General features: G+C 44.4%; 1 protein-coding gene across 2 annotated transcripts in view; it reads right to left on the reverse strand.

The window, feature by feature from the left end:
* Window positions 1-674: 674 nt before the first annotated feature.
* OPN5 (opsin 5) overlaps window positions 675-18,898 on the reverse strand; it is a 57,545-nt gene continuing 39,321 nt past the window's right edge. The window contains exons 3-7 of one of the 2 annotated variants that reach the window (XM_072143700.1): window positions 14,325-14,444; window positions 10,158-10,328; window positions 8,292-8,626; window positions 4,936-5,162; window positions 675-2,543 (exon numbers count right to left, since the gene is read on the reverse strand). In XM_072143700.1, the coding sequence (XP_071999801.1) occupies window positions 2,471-2,543; window positions 4,936-5,162; window positions 8,292-8,626; window positions 10,158-10,328; window positions 14,325-14,444 (926 nt within the window). In that variant the 3' untranslated portion in view covers window positions 675-2,470. Of the gene's footprint in view, window positions 2,547-4,935; window positions 5,163-8,291; window positions 8,627-10,157; window positions 10,329-14,324; window positions 14,445-18,898 lie in introns of both variants that reach the window. The other variant, XM_072143699.1, reaches the window with a different exon arrangement.

Here is an 18,898-nt window from a genome sequence, read left to right on the forward strand (position 1 = left end):
AACACCTTGAGATTGAGATTGTGCTGTGACTTCCTGCTGAGAGAGGGGAAGAAACAGCGACTCCATTCACTGATTCGTTGCTAACGTAACTTAATACATATAGTGACAAAGTGTCTGCCAGTTCTTTTTATTAACACCCCTTTATGTTGTGGTCAATTAGGGCTTAATGAGTATTTAGGATAACAGGACATACACAGCTGAATGCCACAGAGATGAAGTAGGCAAACATATCAGTCATGGACTTCAGTTATCAAGAGGAGGGTGGTGGTCCTAAACAAGGATCTCCCTTACCTTATTGGTATAGACTGGTATCATGGGTCTGACCATGGTATCAAAGAGTCAACAGATCCCACAGTATCCATGGATATTCTTCCATTAGGTAGAATACACCGGGTCACCAATCTAAACAACCATCTCAAGACCTACCATATATTATATAACATCTCCCCTAAATCCTCCATGAGATCACTGTCGTGACTTATGACATCATTAAGATAGACGAGCAAAGGACACGGATTCTAAGGAAGCCTCAAAGGACCAATTCTTCAAGACTGAGACAACACCACCTACCTCTTACACTACCTACCTATCAGGAGGCAGAGTATCCCTTTAAGATCCAGCAGCGTCACGGCTTCCATTCACACGCACACACACACAATCCCAGATGTTCTGGTTTAATGATATATTTTATTAACCCACGAAGGGTTATGGATCTGGATATAAAGCCATATTATACATTGTACAGTTGGTGCTTTGCATCATGTGACGTCTATAGTGCTATAGTTCGATATATATGCATATTCGCTTTCCATATCATCTTCCAATAATTTATTTTATACAAATATAGCCTTTATATGTAAAACATACAGTCTGCACAGACTACAGGGACCCGTGAGTCGTGACAGTGTTTCGTTAATTCACAACTTAGTGCAACTTTGCTATGTCTTTACTCTAGTCTAAGGACAATAGTGGGTCTTGTTTGGGTCCAAAATCTAACCCGCGTTGGAGATGAAACCCTCCACTTTTAGCCTGTGCTGATCTCAGGGGCGTAACTACAGTGGTAGCAGCTGCTATGGGGCCCGCAGTGTCAGGGGGCCCCGGCATTTGACCTGACACTAAAAAATTGAGAATATGTAACAATTGAGTGATGTGTATATGTTGTATGTGTATATGGTGTATGGTTTGTATATACTGTATGTGTGTATATGTGATGTATATATGCTCTATATATGTGTAACGGTGTGTAAGAGTGTATAAATGTGTGTGTATGAGTGAAGAACTGTATGTTTCTGTATATAGGTATATAATTGTATGTGTAAACATATATAAATGTAATTTGTATATTTTTAAGCAGTAAGGAGGGCCCCATTCAGAAGTCTGCTATGGGGCCCTGTCTCTCCTAGTTACGCCCCTGGTTGACCTATTAGTCTAGTCTAGACGTCTGCCCACCAAAATTTTGCCACATAGAAAAATAAAAATTTCTGAAACATATAGGGGGACTGTAGTAATCAACCACAGAAAGTGCATGGACAAGGGGGTTAGGCACCGAAAGCCATAGGATTCATGATCACGGTGTGGAGATCCTCACATGACATCATGATTCCAGCTTAATGACCTTGAATGGATTTTCCAAGTCCCCAAGTAATAGGAAATCTCTCTGATAGACATCATGTCCAATGTTGAGATTGAGGGGTCTTTAAAATATAACAACAGAGTTCCCAAACATGGGGTTTGGCCTCCTAAGGCGGAGTAATGGTGCAGAGGTCTTCAGATGACATCATGATTCCAACTTTAAGATCTTGAATCGTCTTCGTAGCAATGAAACCTTTGATCGATACCAAGTCCAGTGCTGAGATTCTGAGAACCAAAGAGTTCTGGGACGAGGGGGTTATAGGAAAAAGGTAGACTTGATAATGGTGTGGAGGTCTTCGGATGACATCATGGTTCCAAATTAATGACCTTAAATGATCAAACAAGCCATAAAATTCTGACAATTCTTAGAGATACTAGTTCCAATGTTGGGATTGAGAGGGTCTTAAATTCAACCACTGAGTTTCTGGAGAAGCTAAGGCCAAAGGATGGACCTAGTAATAGTGTGTAGGTCTCCAGATAACATCATGATTCAAGCCTTATGTCCATGAAAGATTTTATAAGCAATGAAATAGTAGGAATTATCCTTCTGATGGATATCAGGTCCAGTGTTGTGATTGAGCATGGTCTAAAATCCAACCAAAGACTATGCCTGGACTGGTGAGGAAGACATCATGATTCCATCCCAATGACCAAGAATGGTCTTCCAATTTATGAAATGACATTAACTCTTCCTATTATGGATATCCGTTCCAGTGTTAGGACTCAAGATTTAATTTTAAGGGAAAAAACATAAAAGTGCTGGGGGGTACCCCAAGTGTAGCTGCTCCGAAAGACAACCCTCGCCTTCCAACTCATTGAGTAAGTCCGACACCTTCCATTACTCCTCGTGCTTTCCGACACTTTCTTCTGTTGATGGGAGTGACCTTCTGCATGAGCTGATAGCATAGATCCTGCTAAACAAGAACATGATAACATTTCTTTAAATACAACATATGGGGGCAGTGTAAGTAAAAATACATAAATAGGTCACAACAAACACAATTTTACTGCTTTTACTCTAAAGAAGCCTTTCCCACACAGATAATGGAACTACCATAGAGAGTCTACACTCACCGGCCACTTTATTAGGTACACCATGCTAGTAACGGGTTGGACCCCCTTTTGCCTTCAGAACTGCCTCAATTCTTCGTGGCATAGATTCAACAAGGTGCTGGAAGCTCCTCAGAGATTTTGCTCCATATTGACATGATGGCATCACACAGTTGCCGCAGATTTGTCGGCTGCACATCCATGATGCGAATCTCCCGTTCCACCACATCCCAAAGATGCTCTATTGGATTGAGATCTGGTGACTGTGGAGGCCATTTGAGTCCAGTGACCTCATTGTCATGTTCAAGAAACCAGTCTGAGATGATTCCAGCTTTATGACATGGCGCATTATCCTGCTGAAAGTAGCCATCAGATGTTACAGGGTACATTGTGGTCATAAAGGGATGGACATGGTCAGCAACACTTCTCAGGTAGGCTGTGGCGTTGTACCAAGGGGCCCAAAGAGTGCCAAGAAAATATTCCCCACACCATGACACCACCACCACCAGCCTGAACCGTTGATACAAGGCAGGATGGATCCATGCTTTCATGTTGTTGACGCCAAATTCTGACCCTACCATCCGAATGTCGCAGCAGAAATCGAGACTCATCAGACCAGGCAACGTTTTTCCAATCTTCTACTGTCCAATTTCGATGAGCTTGTGCAAATTGTAGCCTCAGTTTCCTGTTCTTAGCTGAAAGGAGTGGCACCCGGTGTGGTCTTCTGCTGCTGTAGCCCATCTGCCTCAAAGTTAGACGTACCGTGCGTTCAGAGATGCTCTTCTGCCTACCTTGGTTGTAACGGGTGGCGATTTGAGTCACTGTTGCCTTTCTATCAGCTCGAACCAGTCTGCCCATTCTCCTCTGACCTCTGGCATCAACAAGGCATTTCCGCCCACAGAACTGCCGCTCACTGAATGTTTTTTCTTTTTCGGAGCATTCTCTGTAAACCCTAGAGATGGTTGTGCATGAAAATCCCAGTAGATCAGCAGTTTCTGAAATACTCAGACCAGCCCTTCTGGCACCAACAACCATGCCACGTTCAAAGGCACTCAAATCACCTTTCTTCCCCATACTGATGCTCGGGAGAACTGCAGGAGATTGTCTTGACCATGTCTACATGCCTAAATGCACGGAGTTGCCGCCATGTGATTGGCTGATTAGAAATTAAGTGTTAACGAGCAGTTGGACAGGTGTACCTAATAAAGTGGCCGGTGAGTGTATAACAAGACAAAACTCGCTGTGATCTGATCTACCAGTAACAAGGTCTCAGCAGTGGCATGTGCATGTGATGTGCATCTTCTTAAAGGGCCAGGCACACACCAACTCTTTTATGTGCAGCATCAAAGCTAAATTTCTTGAAACCTGCTGTCCATTGAGCTTGCCTCATTCTGCCTCATATCAATAGATATTTCTTCAAATGCATCTTTCTTAAAGAGAACCTGTCAACAATAATGTGATTTTAGCTGGTGACAGCTTCCCAGAGCCTTTGCTATGCTGATTTTAAAAATGCTATGCTGATTTAAAAAAAAAAAAAAATTGTCAGCCTTCTGAATAATTTCAGTAGTTTATATAAGTTTATTTCATATTACCTGTTTCCCTGCCAGCAGGGTGTGCTAAGTCCCGGGGAAGGGCAGCAGCAGCCTGTGTTTGCCTGTGTCTCCTCCTACTTTCTTTCTCTTCTCCATACCATCCCCCTCCCTCCCCACTTCCTGTCATGTGTATTGAGCAGGGTAGTCAGCGGGATGGTGTGGAGGAGAGGAGAGGAAAAAAGCAGGAGGAGACACAGGCAAACACAGAATGATCTGCCCCCTCCCCGGGACCCACCACATGCAGCTGGCAGGGAGCCAGGTAATGTGAATTAAACTTATATAAACTACTGAAATTATTTAGCTAAAAATGACATTCCTAATGACAGGTTCACTTTCAAGGAAATCTACCATCAAAGTCAAACATCATAAAGACACTTACTCATAATTCCAGGCACCGTGACTGTGGTAATCTGCTTCCTCAGCACTTGCCTCTCCCTCTGCCTACTGGACATTGCTTTGGTAATGCCCCCTTCGAAATCATTAGTATAATTGATTTTAGAAGGAAGGAGGCCATGGATAACAAATATAAGACGATTACCACAGTCACGGTGCCTGGATATATAAGCACTATGAGTATGTCACAAGTTCGTTAAGGGAGTATGGAGAGGTTTCACGGGCTGAGGATATAATTTTTTATTTTTTTTCAAAACAAGTACCATACCTGGAATTGGATTTTTGTAGCGATTTTCTAGGTCGGCAGCAATTGAATTTGTAGTCGACAACTTGATAGATGATTGGATTGTACATTGCCGCTGATTTTGCGAGCAGAGTTGGTACCACAGAAAATTCAATAGGAACAGAATCCGGGTTCCCGAAGGCTGACCACATGGATACAATCGCATATGGAATCCAGGCAATAAGGAATCCTGCACAGATCAACATTGCCACCTAGTGGGGAGAACAGCGAGGATGGATGTTACTAGAAAGCACAACATGTAGAACGGTAAAGATGTAGTAGGGCTCCGGGGGAAACATACAAAACTGAATGTAAAACGTGTGATGGCAATGGGAACCACTGACATAAATACTGGGGGACAGAGGACCTCTACTGGTGGAAGTGTCCATCCCTGTACAGAGGACCTCTGCTGGTGGAAGTGTCCATCCATGTACAGAGGACCTCAGCTAGAAGAATCCATCCCTGCACAGAGGCCTCTGCTTGAAGTGTCCATTCTTGTACAGAGGACCTCTGCTGGAAGTGTCCATCCATGTACAGAGGACCTCTGCTGGAAGTGTCCATCCATGTACAGAGGACCTCTGCTGGAAGTGTCCATCCATGTACAGAGGACCTCTGCTGGAAGTGTCCATCCATGTACAGAGGACTTCTGCTGGAAGTGTCCATCCATGTACAGATGACCTCTGCTGGAAGTGTCCATCCATGTACAGAGGACCTCTGCTGGAAGTGTCCATCCATGTACAGAGGACTTCTGCTGGAAGTGTCCATCCTTGTACAGATGACCTCTGCTGGAAGTGTCCATCCATGTACAGAGGACCTCTACTGGAAATGTCCATCCTTGTACAGAGGACCTCTGCTGGAAGTGTCCATCCATGTACAGAGGACTTCTGCTGGAAGTGTCCATCCATGTACAGAGGACCTCTGCTGGAAGTGTCCATCCCTGTACAGAGGACTTCTGCTGGAAGTGTCCATCCATGTACAGAGGACCTCTGCTGGAAGTGTCCATCCCTGTACAGAGGACCTCTGCTGGAAGTGTCCATCCCTGTACAGTGGACCCCTGCTGGAAGTGTCCATCCCTGTACAGTGGACCCCTGCTGGAAGTGTCCATCCCTGTACAGAGGACCTCTGCTGGAAGTGTCCATCCATGTACAGAGGACCTCTGCTGGAAGTGTCCATCCCTGTACAGTGGACCCCTGCTGGAAGTGTCCATCCATGTACAGAGGACCTCTGCTGGAAGTGTCCATCCCTGTACAGAGGACCTCTGCTGGAAGTGTCCATCCCTGTACAGAGGACCTCTGCTGGAAGTGTCCACCCTTGTACAGAGGACCTCTGCTGGAAGTGTCCACCCTTGTACAGAGGACCTCTGCTGGAAGTGTCCACCCTTGTACAGAGGACCTCTGCTGGAAGTGTCCACCCTTGTACAGAGGACCTCTGCTGGAAGTGTCCATCCATGTACAGAGGACCTCTGCTGGAAGTGTCCATCCATGTACAGAGGACCTCTGCTGGAAGTGTCCATCCATGTACAGAGGACCTCTGCTGGAAGTGTCCATCCCTGTACAGAGGACCTCTGCTGGAAGTGTCCATCCCTGTACAGAGGACCTCTGCTGGAAGTGTCCATCCCTGTACAGTGGACCCCTGCTGGAAGTGTCCATCCATGTACAGAGGACCTCTGCTGGAAGTGTCCATCCCTGTACAGAGGACCTCTGCTGGAAGTGTCCATCCCTGTACAGAGGACCTCTGCTGGAAGTGTCCATCCCTGTACATAGGACCTCTGCTGGAAGTGTCCATCCCTGTACAGAGGACCTCTGCTGGAAGTGTCCATCCCTGTACATAGGACCTCTGCTGGAAGTGTCCATCCCTGTACAGAGGACCTCTGCTGGAAGTGTCCATGCTTCTACAGAAAGTCCTAAGCTTTCATATGTTCTGGCATTAGAACTAGTGAACTCCTAATTCCTGAACTAGACCAATTGCACTATTATGTTGCACCATATTACGTTGCATCTCCAATACAGGAGGACCACGCAGGTTCACGGGCCCCATGGATAGTACTGACCTTCATAAAGCTCTTGGCAGAAACCTACTAGCAAATAATAAATTGTGCAGGGGAAGAGCCCAACCAAGGAGTCAGATACATGTGTGGTAAGTATGGCAGGTAAGTAGGTTTTATTAATTTATTAATGGCCACATACAGGGGAAGGAGATGTAGCAGTGAAGCACTATACATAAATTAACAAAGGGGGGGCACTATATAAATGAGGGGTGGGACTGATTTTTTTGCTACGGGGCCCTATGATTTCTGTTCATATTATAGAAAATTATACTATATGACATTATACAATATGACCACAAATAAGATCATTTTATATTAATTTATGAAATATTAGATAACATGAAATGGGGGTAGATAGGAGATAGGAGTTCAGCTAATTTCCCTCTGGAGATCTGAGCGATCCGGAGTTTTGTAGGAACATCAGATGCGGGGGGTAACATACTGTAGAAAGTTGAGGGGCAGAGAGAAATAAATAGGAGGACTGGAGCATAAAGGACATGGACGGGGTGATACAAGGAGATATGGGGGCAACAACTGGGGCATAGAGAAGCAACATAAAAAATTGGGGGTGTAGCCAGGAGAGACCTAAAGAGATGGAGCCATACATAGGAAAATCGAGATTAAGGCTACATGCACACTGCCGTGTGCCCGCCGCACTGTAGCAAGGCGGGCACACGGCAGCGCGGGGAGAGGAGGAGGAGGTGAGCGCCGCTCACCCCCGCCCCTTTCCATAGGAAGTTATGGCGCACGGCGCCGTAATACGGGAATAGATAGGACATATCCTATCTTTTCCCGGCCTACGGAGCGGTACGGTGCCGCACGTGTGCCCATAGAAGTGTATGGGGGACGTATATTGGCCGTACATACGTCAGCCGTATATACGTCCCCCATACATGTGTGTGAATGTAGCCTAAAATCAAGAATTGTGCAATTTTAAGCAATATATCAGGTCGTACAATACATATTTGTGTTCTAATGTATCACAGTTATTAAGGTTGAAAAAAGACACTTGTCCATCCAAGGAAGGGAAGGGATTGGATGAGGAAGGGATTTAGGGGAAACAATTCTATATAACATAACCATCAATGTTATTTAGGTGTAAAAAGGCATCTAGACCCTTCTTGAAGCTCTCCGCTGTCCCTGCTGTGACCAGCGCCTGAGCTCGGCTATTCCACAGATTGACAGGTCTCATAGTAAAAAATGTGTTATATTACATACTGGCACTTATTCACTGATCCCCTGCTTCCCCTTACTGACTGGTATCTGACCCATTATGCCCCGTATCAGGTCCCACCTTGGTCAGCTTGATTTCCAGCGTGTGGTTGTTCTGGTTCCTGGTATCAAAGTGCGCCACCTCCTGGGCAGAAGACTTGACTTTTGCGATGATCTTTGCATACGAGAAGACGATGACAGCGGTGGGGAGCAGGAGGCAGAAGATGAGGATACTAACTACAAACACCTGCCCCTTTAATGACACCTGTGCCAACCACCAGTCTAGAGTACATGACGTCCCAAATGGCTCGGGCGCATAGTTCCCCACACCAACCAATGGCAGAGTTGCCCAAAATGATGCATAGATCCAGATGAAGAACAGGCTCGTGAAGGCGTGACTTCTCTTAAGCCAGGTACCTGCAAAAAAGGGAACATACAGAAGATGAAGGCTCCACCTAGGATATCACTGCTACTGATGTCACAAGAAGAGATGGTGAGTTGTGAAAATGGTCTTAAAGGGTTCTTAAAGGGGTCCTATAACACCTATCCCAGGTTGCAGCTGTTGTATAAAATAGTAAAAAATAACTTACTTTCTGGAGGACCCTCTTAGTTCCAGCGGCAGCTTTCTGTTCTCTGAGGCTTTCAGTCTGGTCAGACAGGAAGTCATGATGTCATCTACCTTTTGGACCAATCGCTGGCCTTCATGGTCACATTTGAACGACTGGCAGTTGACCATTGAGGCCAGTGATTGGCTCAGTCATCATCTTTAAAGTCTGGGTGATATACCTTCCTGTCCGACAGGAAATAAAGCCCTGGAGATGTATCAATGCATCCAGGGAGCACTCCAGAATAGTTAGTCTTTTTTTCCTTTTTTTTTTTTAAAAGCCACATGTAAAAAAAGGGGTTTTAAAGGTGTTGGCCACTTTTCAGTAAGTCTCTTCCATTAGACATTTCTCTGTATGTACATGTCCCTGTGTCTTTGCCTCCTATGAGAACTTCAGCCTTTCGCTGTTCTCCCAATGCTCCCCAATACATATCCACAACTTCCTGTTAATGACTCCCTCATGGCGTCACCCACCCCTATGTCTCTTTCTCTCACAGTCCATCTCACTGACAGACACAGGGAGAGGGGAGGAAAGAGCAGGATAAGTCATAAATTCCAGCAGCAGCTGCTCCTATTCATTTGTGTTTTGACATGTAAACAAAGAATCATACAGAGTCTGCAGACAGCACTAAAGTAAGTGGCAGGTCTGCTGAATCACTTGATGTACACTCAGGAGTTATTATTAATACAGTAAAAGCAACTTATGTATAGAGTGGCCAACCCCTTAAAGTTACTTTCAGCCATACAGGTACATTTCAGTATGTAGATCACACCGTGACTTCCCATAGGTCAGTCAATCATGTAGTGTAAATAAGTAACATCAGCCATGAGAAATAACCAATGAACAATCGTGTAGCTTTATTTCATGGTAGAATATGACAGAAGACAAACCCATCTCTGCTACTCCAAGATCTTGTGTCACTGGGGGTCATTTACTAAGGGCCCGATTCGCGTTTTCCCGACGTGTTACCCGAATATTTCCGATTTGCGCCGATTTTCCCTGAATTGCCCCGGGATTTTGGCGCACGCGATCGGATTGTGGCGCATCGGCGCTGGCATGCATGCGACGGAAATCGGGGGCGTGGCCGAACGAAAACCCAACGGATTAGGAAAAACTGGCGCATTAAAAAAAAAAAAAGTGTCGAGGAGCTTGCACTTACCTTCACTCGGAATAGGCCGGTGAACTTGAGTGCGTTCCGATGCTCTTCAGCACAGCAGCGCCACCTGGTGGACGTCGGAGGAACTGCCTTAATGGATCCCGGCCGGACCCGAATCCACCGCAGAGAACGCGCCGCTGGATCGCGAATGGACCGGGTAAGTAAATCTGCCCCACTGTCTTCTTACCGTATCTCAGATGGCAGATCTTCAAGTATCGGTCAAAACTAACCACAGTCATGGTAATGAGGCTTCCACAACCGAAGAAGAAGCCAACCCATCCGTACCACTGGCAGACGCCCCAACCAAACACCCAGCGGTGACTGAAGAAGGACACTATGGAGAAGGGCTTCCCCGTCACTGCAACGACAAAGAAGACCGGCATTTAAAAATAAATATTTATTAGTAGTATTCATCATATATTTATTAATAATATTCAAGATTTTAAAAAATGCAGAGCAGTAAATGATCTCATAGCAACTTCTCAGTAACTCCCTCATTCACAGACATCCGTTATCTGAGGACATTGCCGTTTTGATCCGCATGTGATTCCTCAGTCTGCCACTAGATGGCAGTATTATAATAGTAGTTCACTTTATGGCCTGGAATATAATAATCTTGTAGTTTCTACTGGTGAGTGACCTGTATATGATGTAATTATACACTGTGCTTACTGTATGTTCTCTGGATACATCAGACGATCTATACTTATCTGCATTAATAAGCGTAGGAGGTAATAAGAAGGCGACGGACACATGAAAACTTCCCGTAGCTGGAATAAATCTGCATGATGTCTACTAGACTAGGGTGTGTATAATAAGCCTCATACATAGTACAGGCGGTCCCCTACTTAAGGACACCCGACTTACAGACAACCCATAGTTACAGACAGACCCCTGTGACCTCTGGTGAAGTCTCTGGATGTTACTATAGTCCCAGGCTGCAATAATCAGCTGTAATGTGTCTGTAATGAAGATTATTGATAATCCTTGGTCCCATTACAGCAAAAAATTTTAAACTCCAATTGTTACAGGGGCCAAAAATATTTTTTTTCTGGATCTACAGTTATAAAATATACTGTTTCTACTTACATACAAATTCAACTTAAGAACAAACCTCCGGACCCTATCTTGTACGTAACCCGGGGACTGCCTGTAGTGACTTCAGATGGTCATGGCCTAAGCAGGATATTATTAACCCCTTAACGCCGCAGCCTTTTTTTCGTTTTTTGAGTTTTCATTTTTCCTTCCCCACCTTCAAAAATCTATAACTTTTTTATTTTTCCATGTACAGAGCTGTGTGACGGCTTTTTTTTCTGCGTAACAAATTACACTTCAAAATTATGGTATTTAATATTCCATGCCGTGTACTGGGAAGCAGGAAAAAAATTCCAAATGCAGTGAAATTGGTAAAAAAAACGCATTTGCGCCGTTTTCTTGTGGGCTTGGATTTTACGGATTTCACTGTGCGCCCCAAATGACAGGTCTACTTTATTCTTTGGGTCGGTGCAATCACAGGGATAACACATTTGTATAGGTTTTATAATGTTTTCATACATTTAAAAAAATTATAACCTCCTGTACAAAAATTTTTGGGGGGATTTTGCCATCTTCTGGCGCTAATAACTTTTTCATACTTTGATGTACGGAGCTGTGGGTGGTGCCGTTTTTTGTGGATTTTGATGACGTTTTCAATGTTATCATTTTTAGGACTGTGCGACCTTTTGATCACTTTTTATAGAATTTTTAATTTTAAAATTTTTGGGCGCCATTTTCCGTTATGGGGTTTAAACGCAGTGAAAAACCGTTATCATATTTTGATAGATCGGGCATTTTCGGACGCGGCGATACCTAATGTGTTTATGATTTTTACTGTTTATTTATATTTATATTAGTTCTAGAGAAAGGGGGGGGGTGATTTGAGTTTTTATTTTTTTTTATTATAATTTTTTTTTTACTTTTTTTTTTATTATTTTTACTATTTTTCAGACTCCCTAGGGTACTTTAACGCTAGGTTGTCTGTACGATCCCATCATATACTGTCATACTACAGTATGGCAGATATGGGGATTTTACTCCTCATACATTACAATGTGCTGATAGCACATTGTAATACATGGCTTAAGCCGAAGTAGCCTTGGGTCTTCGGAAGACCCAAGGCTACCATGGCGACGTAACGGGGAGCGACAATCCTCGAAAAGATGGCGGCGATCAGAGGGAAAACACCTGCGATTGGTGCTGCTTGACTATGCACAGCTGCTCCAGCCTTGTCCTGCCCAGCATAAGCCGAGAATGCGTCATCACTGTGTTGTCCCTGATAGGCAGAAGTAATCAACTGCTGCACCATCCCCCAGCTGCTGTGTATGAGTCAACAGATGAGGTTGATTAGTCCTGTCTGGACAGTTCAGGAGGCTTCGTGTAATGTGTTTATGCAACCCAGCTTTCCCAAGGTCCGGAATTCTATAATAGTTTTTTTTAGCAAAACCACTTCGATCAGGGGTTAAACAAGATCTGTTTCTGCATCAGTGTAGCTACAGCATTCTCAAGCTATGTTTGCTTCACAATGCATAAAAACAAATGGAAGGGTTTCCGTTAAACCACTGCAGATCACTATAGATGTGGATGCGACAGATTCCTAATGGCCACCAAGAAAGAATCTCTCTTGACTTAAAGGGATTTGCAGTCTACCATTCTCTGGTCCCACTGTTCCTGGGCCAGAAGTATTGCTGGTCATGTGACTGCTCCGGCCAATCAGTGACTTTTGGAAATCACTGTGGCAAGCTATTGGCCCTGGAAATGATATGACCATGGACTGGAGCACAACGACACAAGAAAGAGGGAAATACAGGCCCCATAAGAAAATGGCGTAACTGCATTTTTTTTTTGTCATTTCATTTTAAATTATTTATTTCAAATTATTTCCCGTCGATAATGAGCCCTCGGCTGGTTCCTTCTGCTTTTGGAAGGTGGAGAGTGAAAAACAGAAAAGAAAGAATGAACAGAAAAAGGGGATAAAGGAATATGCAATACTTCAGTTCACCAGTGGGGGCACTGTGGGGAAGTTGATCACTTCCTTTCGGGTTTCCCTCACACATTACAGGTGACAGCAGGATTCCCTGTGATGACTTATTACCACAAGACCAAAATCAACAAACCTCTCAACGGGAAAACTGCTCTGAGATGAGAAATCCTTGTTGTTCTATTCTAAGAAATCACCGTCAGGTTCCAATCTCTTGACTTAATTACCCCACAAAATGGCTAAACAAACTGAGAGATGAGCTTGTGTGCCTGCGAGGCAGGAACCAATGCGGAGAGATGGTGGATCAATACTAGTTACAGGCTCGACCTGATGAAGGAAAATACTCCCATCCCCCGCTGTCATTTTACATCACTGTGTGTTACCACGACTGAACTAATATATTGAAATGGAAATGATGATATTACTTTATATTTGGATGTCTATATGGCAGTCAGTGCTCTAATATCCTACTATAATGGAGTATGGATAATAATCGTTCCGTTTATGAATTTACATAGGTCATTGAATAATGCAGCTCTCTCCTCCCCTCTCTCAGCAGGAAATCCCAGCACAAATTGGAAGTTGAAGTTAGAAGTGGCTTTCAGAGATATTGTAGACCCAAAAGCAGATTTGGCAACCAAGGGCATAACTTGAGGGGGTGAAGAGGTTGAGGTCACAATCGGGCTCAAGAGGCTTAGGGGGAACCATATGAGAAGACTAGTACTATAAACCATACAATATAGACATGTCCTCGAACAGACTTTGCACTGGGGTCCATCAGCTTCATGTTGCGCCATTGTTGGGGAGAGCTAAATGACGACATAATGTTATAGGTCAGTGATGGCGAACCTATGGCACTGGTGCCAGAGGTGGCACTCAGAGCCCTTTCTGTGGGCACTCAGGCCATCAGCCCAGGACAGAGTTCACCAAATAGAAACAAATCCATTAAATCTTCCTGCAGTCCTAGGCAACTTATGAGATGCTGCGCACAGCACTATTTTACAGCGACACTCCATTGACTGTTTGGAACTGCTTGAAAAGTGAGAATGTGTTGAAAGAAGTGCATTATCTTTGGAGGTCCTCCTTCTGGACCCACCATTCTTCCTGTACAGAGAGACCCTGGAGGGAATCTGCAATGATAGTCTGAATTTGCCCACCTTGTTTCAACTGTATTGGTGGCCTCAAGTGGCCGATACAATTAAAGAAGTGAAAGAACAGGAAGCAATAAGTTACTGCTTAAAATGGCAGGTTGGCACTTCAGGTTAAATAAGTGGATTTTGGTTGTAGTTTGGGCACTCGGTCTTTAAAAGGTTCGCCATCACTGTTATAGGTGATCACCTGAAATTCCGAAGTCGCAGAAGGCGAGGTTAATGGTCATGATCTCAGCCGGCCGCAGCTTCTTCTTTCTTTTACAAGCCATGAATATTACATAACCGTTTCCAAGAGTAGACAGGACGCCTGGAATACACAAGGGACAGAAAGATTTATGTTCATGAATTATTGAAAAGACACAATCTGTATTTATGAAAATCTCGGGATGCTACATAGAGGCGTCTCATTCATATCATTTATATCATGTACTACACACCGTGAACCCATACACAATGCAGAGACAGTGCACCATATATCTACACCTCATGTACTATACACCTAGACCCCATGTACTATACACCTAGACCCCATGTACTACACACCTAGACCCCATGTACTATACACCTAGATCCCATGTACTATACACCTAGACACCATATACAATACACCTAGACACCATGTACTATACACCTACACCCCGTGTACTATACACCTAGACCCCGTGTACTATACACCTAGACCCCGTGTACTATACACCTAAACCCCATGTACTATACACCTAGACCCCATGTACTATACACCTAGACCCCATGTACTATACACCTAGTCCCCATGTACTATACACCTAGACCCCATGTACTATACACCTAGACCCCATGTACTATACACCTGGACCCCATGTACTATACACCTAGATCCCATGTACTATACACCTAGACACCATGTACAATACACCTAGACCCCATGTACTATACACCTAGACCCCATGTACTACACACCTAGACCCCATGTACTATACACCTAGACCCCGTGTACTATACACCTAGACCCCGTGTACTATACACCTAAACCCCATGTACTATACACCTAGACCCCATGTACTATACACCTAGACCCCATGTACTATACACCTAGACCCCATGTACTATACACCTAGACCCCATGTACTACACACCTAGACCCCATGTACTATACACCTAGACCCCGTGTACTAAATACCTAGACCCCATGTATTATACACCTAGTCCCCATGTACTATACACCTAGACCCCATGTACTACACACCTAGACCCCATGTACTATACACCTAGTCCCCATGTACTATACACCTAGACCCCATGTACAATACACCTAGACCCCATGTACTATATACCTATACCCCATGTACTATACACCTAGACCCCATGTACTATACACCTTAACCCCATGTACTATAAACCTAGTCCCCATGTACTATACACCTAGACCCCATGTACTATACACCTACACCCCATGTACTATACACCTAGACCCCATGTACTATACACCTAGACCCCATGTACTATACACCAAGACCCCATGTACTATACACCTACACCCCATGTACTACACACCTAGACCCCATGTACTATACACCTAGACCCCGCGTACTAAATACCTATACCCCATGTACTATACACATAAACCCAAGGCCCTATACACCTAGACCCCATGTACTACACACCTAGACCCCATGTACTATACACCTAGTCCCCATGTACTATACACCTAGACCCCATGTACTATACACCTAGACCCCATGTACTATACACCTAGACCCCATGTACTATACACCTAGACCCCATGTACTATACACCTAGACCCCATGTACTACACACCTAGACCCCATGTACTATACACCTAGTCCCCATGTACTATACACCTAGACCCCATGTACTATATACCTATACCCCATGTACTATACACCTAGACCCCATGTACTATACACCTAGACCCCATGTACTATACACCTAGACACCATGTATTATACACCTAGACACCATGTACTATACACCTAGACCCCATGTACTATACACCAAGACCCCATGTACTATACACCTACACCCCATGTACTATACACCTAGACCCCATGTACAATACACCTAGACATCATGTACTATACACCTACACCCCATGTACTATACACCTACACCCCATGTACTATACACCTAGACCCCATGTACTATACACCTAGACCCCATGTACTATACACCTAGACACCATGTACTATACACCTACACCCCATGTACTATACACCTAGACCCCATGTACTATACACCTAGTCCCCATGTACTATACACCTAGACCCCATGTACTATACACCTAGACCCCATCTGCTATACACCTAGACCCCATGTACTATACACCAAGACCCCATGTACTATACACCTACACCCCATGTACTATACACCTAGACCCCATGTACTATACACCTAGACCCCATGTACTATACACCTAGACACCATGTACTATACACCTACACCCCATGTACTATACACCTAGACACCATGTACTATACACCTAGACCCCATGTACTATACACCTAGACCCCATGTACTATACACCTAGACCCCATATACTACACACCTAGACCCCATGTACTATACACCTACACCCCATGTACTATACACATACACCCCATGTACTATACACCTAGACCCCAAGCACTATACACCTATACCCCATGTATTATACACCTAGACCCCATGCACTACACACCTAGACCCCATGTACTATACACCTAGACCCCATGTACTATACACCTAGACCCCATGTACTATACACCTAGACCCCATGTACTATACACCAAGACCCCATGTACTATACACCTACACCCCATGTACTATACACCTAGACCCCATGTACTATACACCTAGACACCATGTACTATACACCTACACCCCATGTACTATACACCTAGACACCATGTACTATACACCTAGACCCCATGTACTATACACCTAGACCCCATGTACTATACACCTAGACCCCATATACTACACACCTAGACCCCATGTACTATACACCTACACCCCATGTACTATACACATACACCCCATGTACTATACACCTAGACCCCAAGTACTATACACCTATACCCCATGTATTATACACCTAGACCCCATGCACTACACACCTAGACCCCATGTACTATACACCTAGACCCCATGTACTATACACCTAGACCCCATGTACTATACACCTAGACCCCATGTACTATACACCTAGACCCCATGTACTATACACCTAGACCCCATGTATTATACACCTAGACCCCATGTACTATACACCTACACCCCATGTACTATACACCTAGACCCCATGTACTATACACCTAGACACCATGTACTATACACCTAGACCCCATATACTACACACCTAGACCCCATGTACTATACACCTACACCCCATGTACTATACACATACACCCCATGTACTATACACCTAGACCCCAAGTACCATACACCTAGACCCCATGTATTATGCACCTAGACCCCATATACTACACACCTAGACCCCTTGTACTATACACCTACACCCCATGTACTATACACCTACACCCCATGTACTACCGTATATACCTAGACCCCATGTATTATACACCTAGACCCCATGTACTATACACCTAGACACCATGTACTATACACCTAGACCCCATGTACTATACACCTAGACCCCATGTACTATACACCTAGACCCCATATACTACACACCTAGACCCCATGTACTATACACCTACACCCCATGTACTATACACATACACCCCATGTACTATACACCTAGACCCCAAGTACCATACACCTAGACCCCATGTATTATGCACCTAGACCCCATATACTACACACCTAGACCCCTTGTACTATACACCTACACCCCATGTACTATACACCTACACCCCATGTACTACCGTATATACCTAGACCCCATGTACTATACACCTACACCCCATGTACTATACACCTAGACCCCAAGTACTATACACCTAGACCCCATGTATTATACACCTAGACCCCATGCACTACACACCTAGACCCCATGTACTATACACCTAGACCCCATGTACTATACACCTAGACCCCATATACTACACACCTAGTCCTCATGTACTATACATCTAATCCCCATGTACTATACACATACACCCCATGTACTATACACCTAGACCCCAAGTACTATACACCTAGACCCCATGTATTATACACCTAGACCACATGCACTACACACCTAGACCCCATGTACTATACACCTAGACCCCATGTACTATACACCTAGACCCCATGCACTACACACCTAGACCCCATGTACTATACATCTAATCCCCATGTACTATACACCTAGACCCCATGTACTATACACCAAGACCCCATGTACTATACACCTAGACCCCATGTACTATACACCTAGACCCCATGTATTATAAACCTAGACCCCATGTACTATACACCTACACCCCATGTACTATACACCTAGACCCCATGTACTATACACCTAGACACCATGTACTATACACCTAGACCCCATATACTACACACCTAGACCCCATGTACTATACACCTACACCCCATGTACTATACACATACACCCCATGTACTATACACCTAGACCCCAAGTACCATACACCTAGACCCCATGTATTATGCACCTAGACCCCATATACTACACACCTAGACCCCTTGTACTATACACCTACACCCCATGTACTATACACCTACACCCCATGTACTACCGTATATACCTAGACCCCACGTATTATACACCTAGACCCCATGTACTATACACCTAGACACCATGTACTATACACC

Source organism: Engystomops pustulosus, chromosome 3 (genome assembly GCF_040894005.1).
Source record: "Engystomops pustulosus chromosome 3, aEngPut4.maternal, whole genome shotgun sequence".
Classification (NCBI taxonomy): Eukaryota; Metazoa; Chordata; class Amphibia; order Anura; family Leptodactylidae; genus Engystomops; species Engystomops pustulosus.